The 7,700-nt window shown below is 38.2% G+C and overlaps 1 protein-coding gene across 2 annotated transcripts; it reads left to right on the forward strand.

The window, feature by feature from the left end:
• Nucleotides 1-344: 344 nt before the first annotated feature.
• On the forward strand, nt 345-3,567 carry TRAM1L1 (translocation associated membrane protein 1 like 1). Of its 2 annotated transcripts, XM_051820063.2 has the most exons (2): nt 345-875; nt 1,457-3,567. In XM_051820063.2, exons 1-2 carry the CDS (start codon nt 429-431, stop codon nt 2,012-2,014), a joined length of 1,005 nt encoding a protein of 334 aa, XP_051676023.1. In that variant the 5' UTR covers nt 345-428; the 3' UTR covers nt 2,015-3,567. The 2 variants fall into 2 exon arrangements, with proteins under 2 accessions (XP_051676023.1, XP_002717148.1); XM_002717102.5 differs by having other exon boundaries at nt 756-2,163.
• The last annotated feature ends 4,133 nt before the right edge of the window (nt 3,568-7,700 follow it).

A 7,700-nucleotide genomic window follows, 5' to 3' on the forward strand; every position in this document is an offset into this window, starting at 1 on the left:
CCTTTTAACCAAATTTTGGTTTCTATGAACTGATAAATAGCTCTCTCCTTCTGACTATAACCTAGACTTTTCACATGCAATTTCTGACCAAATGATATCATTGTCACACTTACTTAGTCACTAGCCACCAGCGAGCTAGCTATTTTTTTTTTTTTAAATGCATGCTTTATTGTTGATCTGGTAAGTGTTTCTACTATGACTGTTTACAGTGAGCGAGACGGGACTCAGATCTTGGCTATTAACATTTTCTAAGGCTGTGATCTCTGAACAGTTACTTAACCTCCGGGGGGGTCTCAGTTTCTTGAGGATTAAAATCAACAAGTAAATAAAAAGAATCATTAGTGGGAAATCAGGAGAGCATGTACTTCGTGGGGGTTTCCAGGAGTGTTAAGTTTGTAAACACACATAAGTGCTGAGAACCAAAGCTGATGCACAGTAAGCAGTTGGGGAGCCTGCTGTGGCAGCGGGCGGCGGCGATGATGATGAAGATGCTGATGATAACGACGCTGTCAGCAGCTACGACCTGCTCCACCCGCTTGATTGCGGCTGGGAATCGGGATGTCGCTAAAGACCGCCTTCATCAGCCTCTCGGCGACGGCGGCGGCCGGGGAGCCGCGACGATCAACGTGGAGAAGCCACGCTCGCAACCCCGGGCCTGGCGCGGGGTAGGGGCGCGGCGCTCGATTTCCTTCCCTGCCTCCGCCGTCCCCCTGGTGCGCATGCTCAGCCCTGCTCGGCCCTCGCCTTTGATTTATTTTTATCCCGGCGGCCGCGGCGACCCGGGACTGGCTCCGGGATGTGAAGTGGAGCCCCCGGAGCTGCATCTGCGGCGGCGCTGTGAGGAGCAGCCAGGGGGAGGCAGCTGCGGCTCGCCGGTGAGTATCCGGGAAGCGCCACCATGGGGTTCCGTAAGAAGAGCAGCAAGAACCCCCCGATGCTGAGCCAGGAGTTCATCCTGCAGAATCACGCGGACATCGCGTCCTGCGTGGGGATGTTCTTCTTGCTGGGGCTTATGTTCGAGGGCACCGCGGGAGTATCGATCGTGTTCCTGACTCTTCAGCACGGTGTCACGGTCCCTGCGACCGAGGAGCAAGCCTCGGGCTCCAGGTCCCTCTATCACTACGGTGGCAAAGACTTGGCCACGGTGTTCTTCTACATGCTGGTGGCAATCATTATCCACGCCACCATTCAGGAGTACGTGTTGGATAAAATAAACAAGAGGATGCAGTTCACCAAAGCGAAACAAAACAAATTTAACGAGTCGGGCCAGTTTAGTGTCTTCTACTTTGTGTCTTGTATCTGGGGCACAATCATTCTCATCTCTGAAAACTGCCTGGCAGACCCCACTCTCTTATGGCGCTCTCACCCCCCTAACATGATGACATTTCAGATGAAGTTTTTCTACATCTCGCAGTTGGCGTACTGGTTTCACGGTTTTCCTGAACTCTACTTCCAGAAAATCAGGAAACAGGATATCCCTCGGCAGCTGATCTACATCGGCCTTCACCTCTTTCACATTTCTGGAGCTTACCTTCTGTACCTGAATCATCTGGGGCTCCTTCTTTTGGTGCTGCACTACTTTGTTGAGCTACTGTCCCACATGTGCGGCCTGTTTTATTTTAGCGACGAAAAGTACCAGAAGGGGCTTTCTCTGTGGGCCCTTGTGTTCATCCTGGGGAGACTGACGACTTTAATCGTTTCGGTGCTCACTGTTGGGTTTCACCTGGCGGGGTCGCAGACTCGGGATCCAGACGCCCTGACTGGGAACGTGAACGTGTTGGCCGCTAAAATCGCGGTGCTGTCGTCCAGTTGCACCATCCAGGCGTACATCACGTGGACCTTAATTACCGTGTGGCTGCAGAGATGGGTGGAAGAGTCCACCCACCAAACCTCGAACGCCAAGAAGAAAAGGTCCCTGACTAAAGGCAGGTCTTCTAAGAAAGGAGCAGAGAATGGTGTGGAATCCGCCAGCAGGGTAGACGCCCTTCCAAAGAGGAAAGAGAAATCTTCATGATGAACTAACTGATTACCAACCAACTGATGAATGCCTCCAAAGGAATCTGTTCTTCTGTATTAGAGATTTTCCTGTTCTTGACAATTGTTTGTGCTCTGATTTTTTTTTCCTTTTACTACTGTACTGCTTAATATATTTTAAAGGCATTTGAGGGGATGGTGATCATTGTGAATGGGAACAAAAATGATTTTGGCTAAGACTAAGCAATATGTAATCAAATGCTGTCAAGACAGTTTAGGGATCACCACCATATTTTGTCTTGAGTTTTTTTTTTTTTAAACTTTGGATGTTTTCCTGATGATTTATAGAGAAAACTACAAAATTCTGCATATCAGTGATATAATTTCTTGTTCCCACGAATCTTTTATAATCGTTAACAAGGCAGTTTGTTATAGCAAGATCATATTTTTAATGTTCTTTTTCAGGGTAAATTGGAAAATACAAGTCAAATAACTGTTCTCTAATTGTTAGATGTTTTGTTTGTTTGTAGAGTTTACAACTGAGAAAATATTTGTAAAACCACCCAAATGACCATCTGTTTTATTTAATAGGTATTGATTGCTAGTGCTACATCTCCATTAAAAAGTGGAACACTAACAGGTAATATGTATGGAAATTTATTGCCATATGCATTGACTCAAACTATCTTTAAGTAACATAAAAGTTTGCTGAAGAAGTAACATAATTCCTGTCCATTTTAAACAGTGTTAAATGGGAACTCGTAAAATTAAATGAATATCATACTTAAAAGGTTTCTTTTTTATGTTTGTTAAAAATAGTTCTAAGTGAATTTTCATAAGTTGGAAAACCACAGAAACTTAGAAAAATGCTGTTTAACCTGTAAACACTTTTGAAAAATAATTTTTGATTTATATGTACAAAAAGAATTATACTAATTACATTTCAAAAATAATATGCTAACCTTAAATAATTTGAAAACCAGATGAATAAATAGTCTTATGAAATACTTTTTAAAAACAGTGTTATAGTCTTGCTTCCATCTTTAACTGGAAAATATTTATCTTATATGAGACGTATTTTGAAAATTATATGTACATATTTGTATATACTTTGTATCTTTATAGAAGCTAGTAGAAACAGTGAGTTGTAGAAGATGAGTGTATTTGTCTCCTCCCAGTCCTCTTTCCAATTTCATATCCATAATGCGAATGTTCATACATTTTTAATGAGATGGTACTTTAAAATAGACTAGAATGTGCCATGTGTTTCTCATTCCTCTGTATTTTCCCTGATGATGTCTTATCTCTATGCTTTTGATATCCTTCTCTTTGTTTTAAGTAATTCAATTTTTCCAACTGTGTTTGTTCCCCCAAGGAAATTCAGTGTAATTATGTCACACTTTACCAACAGAGAAGCTGCTCTCAGTGGAGATAAGTCACAAAACAAGACTTTTTATAAAGGCTTCTACAACAAGAGTTTTATATATTTTCAATTTTTATTTAGAATAATTGCACCTATTTATGGGGTACAGTGTTACATTTCAGCACCTGTAAACAGTGTGCAGTGATCAGAACAATAAACATTTCCTTTTCTATGTCATTATTTTCTGTTTGGAAGCTTAGAGATCTTCTCTTCCATTTGCTCATAAAATATCTAAAAGGTTATTGGGAACTATGATCACCTGCTATGTTGCGCGACATTACGAAATTAGTCTTTTTGTCTTTGGTACTCATTATGCACCCAACCTCTATCACCCACCATGCACACACAGAGAGACATGCACACACATACACACTAATGTGAGTTGTTGAAACTTGTATCTCAGAATCTGTGCTACTAAGGCTACAGAATTATCTAACTAATAATTTTAAAAAAAGTAGTGAGCATGATAGATTCTTCAAGGGTACTTTCAAGTGTTCTTGGAAAGATCAGAATTAAAAGATAATGGACCTTTTCCATCAACTCGTAGAAATCGTTATCCTTTGGTAAAAGATGATATGGGATTGGTAGGGTTAAGTTGGGTCATAAGTCACTGTCTTGTCAAATTAATTCACAAGTATTGATGATTTTGAGAAGAAAAATAAAAACAGAGAAGGATGCTGGGTGCATCTGAGCTACATATAGGAGTTCAATAATTATTTCTGGAAAATAATAATATGTCAAATAAATTGTGAGTAATATTACAAATGAAATTCAGTTCAATACAAATTGTTAATTCTCTTATTAAATATACTAGATATTCTAAAAGAAAAACTCATTCTGTCATGAATCTCAGTGTGATAATTTGGTCCCAGTCAAAGTGGACTACAAAGAAGCATTAATTTCTTTTATGATTTGAGGTATTATTAAATATGACATTAGTTATTTCTGAAAGTTCAAATAACTAATCATCAAAAGCTGCAAAAGTCATAAAGTTGTGTGAGATACTGATTTACTGATTTTCATTTATTAACTGCAATGGTTGTTAATCTTTATTCCTTAAGTAAGTCTACAATGTATACGTTTCCTAGGATAGATTCAAGTTATAATTTTCTTTTAAAATTACAATTCTGTTAGCAGTTATTTGAAAGTGTACCCCATTTTTCTTAACACATAATATTGGTGTGTTTTGCAACCTCTATATCTTGTAAGGGGCAAACAAGTTTTAGGCTTCATTGTTGCTTTAATGATCCGTATAACTCTCCATTTCATGTGAATAAGAAAACAGTAACCCCATAAAATATTGCTCCACTTATCTTTCATCAGCATTGTTTACCTGTAGGGGAGCTGTGCATAGTCAATATTGTATCAATTTGTGAACGATTAAAAAAGGTTAAGTTACACATCAATAATGCAAAGATTTTCAAAGATATAATATTCTATCCATTTAATTAGAAAAAACAAGGATAAGGTTGTAAGTTCTTAATCAGCTTGGTGGAGAATAATTCATACAGAGTAACAGCAGACATTTTGCCATTACCTTACATAGGAAGTCATATCTAAAAATTTCTTAGAGGAAACTTTTGTTGGGAAGCATGCTGGTTCATGAGGCATGTGGAAGGGGCTGACTTGTATCCCTGCATTGTGGTAGAGAACACCTTCCAGCTGGGAATGCAGGCCTGGCTAACCTGGAGACACAGAGGTGACACGCTTGGCTGGATTGTTGTTGACTGTGTAGAGTAATTAACTTTTGATAACATCAGACTAGATGATTATATATTTCATACTTCCACCTCCTGAGTTTCTCTGGAAATAAATTTTTTTTCTTTTCACTACCATCTTGGAAAAACTACCCACACTGGAAAGAACAGAGTAGTGCATGCCAATTATTCACAGTCATGTAGAAAAATTATCATAAGTACTTCATTTTAAAAGATCAGAGATTTTCAAAATATCAGATTGGAAATCTCTTATAATTGTGCAGTCATAAGACTAAATTTTTCTCTGTAAAACTTTATAGGCAAATCCCTTTTAAACCCTGTACCATCTCTCACAGTTTTAAATATTCGGTAAGTCTGGATAAGTCAAATATTAAGAAATGAGCTGTTGAGGTGAATAGCATGTACTTCTCTGCTCTCTGGTGACACCCAGGTATTTTGTGTTACATAGCATTATATTAGCTAATCGTTTTCATTTCAAATGTGAAAAATATATTGGTTTGAACTGACTCCTCAGAGAGATATTACCATATTTCCTAGGGGAATGATCCTGGAGTGTGAAACATGGTTAAAGTTTCAATTGAATCTTTGAAAAAAAAAGAAAAGGATTGTGTGTTTGGTACAGAGGTTGAGTCCTGACTGTTTCTGAATCCAGCTTCCTTCTAATGCACACCGTGGAAACAGCAATGGTTACCCAGGTACTTGGGTCCCTGCCACCAGTGAGGGAGACCCAGATGCTGATCTGAACCATTGGCAGTTTCAGACATTTGGAAAATGAACTAGTGGGTGGAAGATCTCTTTCTCCGCTTGTGTCTGCATCTCTCTTTTCCTTTCAAACTGAGTAAAAAATTATATACTCTAACGAAAAGTAAAGTGTTAATGCCACAGTGATGTAATGTTTCAGCCAGCCTAGAAGTGACTGGCATCGCTGTTAAGAGATACAGCTACCCAATAATTCAGGGAAAAGTCAAGCTTACCCATAGGGCAGATTAAGTCCCAAAGTTAAAAATAATGCTCAATTCCAACACCACCAATGCTATTAATTAAATTATGTCAGTTTACAGAGTATCATGGCTCAGAAAACATTGGGAAAACAGAACATTCACTAGTGCCCAACTGAGATTTTTCCTAAGTCATCTCACACTGAAAAGTATTTGCATCCCGAGATCAGTTTGACATTTCTTCCTCTTACTGTTCTTATTGTGAAGATACTTATAAAAAATCTGTATTCTTACCTCAACCTTCAAGTAAGTCACATAAATAAATATAAAGTGTCAAGACAAACATTTAAATATAACATGAATTTTAATACATTGTTAAATATGTTTCCAGCTATATAAATATAAATTCAACAGAGGAAGGTATTGATGTTTATAAATAATGGTTAACAGAAGGACTGAGGATCCAGCCCTTGCTCTGGTCTTAGATCTATGTGAAACCTTTAACATGCTGTCCTGGATTGCATACAACTATAGGGACAAGGATACTTCTTTATTCTCAGAAAGCTGCCAGGAAGATTAATAATGTATACCTATACAAAGCCATAATTACTTTTTGCATGTGTGTGTATACAGCTTAGCTTGTATGTTTATATATTCCGCATACATGTATACAGTCTCTGTTTATGCATACATATATGCATGTGTACATACATCTATATGTTTAAGATTTAGTTATATGAAAGACAAAATGACAGAGGAATGAGATGGAAAGGTGGATGTGGAGAGGGACAGAGAAAGGGAGAAAGAATGGTAGAGAGAGATCTTCCATTCACTGGTGTCATATATTATAAATTTTACATAATTGCACACTCATTAGGTTGTACAGTGTCATATATATATTACAGTCCCTCAAAATTTGTTGAATTTACTTGTAATAACATTTTATTTCTCTATTAAAACTCATAAAGCACACAAAACTTTTAAGACCTTTCCTTTGTTATGTTTTTAAATATTTGTTTTCTTTTGTTACTGTTTCTAAATTAATTATTTATTAATTATGTATCTATAATTTGTTTACTTCTTATCTTCTCTGCATATTTCAGGGCTAATATTATGCATTTTTTAAAATCACTAAAGTGGGGTAGATGTTGTGTTGCAGCAGGTTAGCACGCTATTTAGAATGTCCGCATTCCATATTGGAGTGCTGGTTTGAGTCCTGGCTATTCTGTCTGACCCAGTTCCCTTTTAATGAACCTGAGAAGCAGCGGATGATGGCTCAAGTACTTGAGCTACTGCGGAGACTTGGAAGGAGCTCCTGACTCCTGACTTCAGCCTGGCCCACCCTCAGCTATTGTGCTATTTGGGGAGTGAACAAACAATGGAAGATTTTCTCATACCCGCTCTCTGTCTGTGTGTGGGTGTGTGGGTGTCACTCTGCCTTTCAAAGAAATCTTTGTAAAAATCACTAAAGAAAGTTAACATTTATGCAAGTCTAATACAGTGGAAGCACACAATGAATATATTTTGATTGACAGCTCATGATTTGAGGATGGAGTATACATCATTTATTGGTTCAAACATAAATTGCAAAAACGAATGCATGTAAATATAGTAATCTCTACGTAAACCACTCAAGTGAAAACCCTG

The sequence above is a fragment of the Oryctolagus cuniculus genome, chromosome 8 (genome assembly GCF_964237555.1).
Source record: "Oryctolagus cuniculus chromosome 8, mOryCun1.1, whole genome shotgun sequence".
NCBI lineage: Eukaryota > Metazoa > Chordata > Mammalia > Lagomorpha > Leporidae > Oryctolagus > Oryctolagus cuniculus.

What these genes read in the sequence shown, in the direction of transcription:
- TRAM1L1 (XM_002717102.5), top strand. Translation starts at nt 899, where the DNA reads ATGGGGTTCCGTAAGAAGAGCAGCAAGAACCCCCCGATGCTGAGCCAG.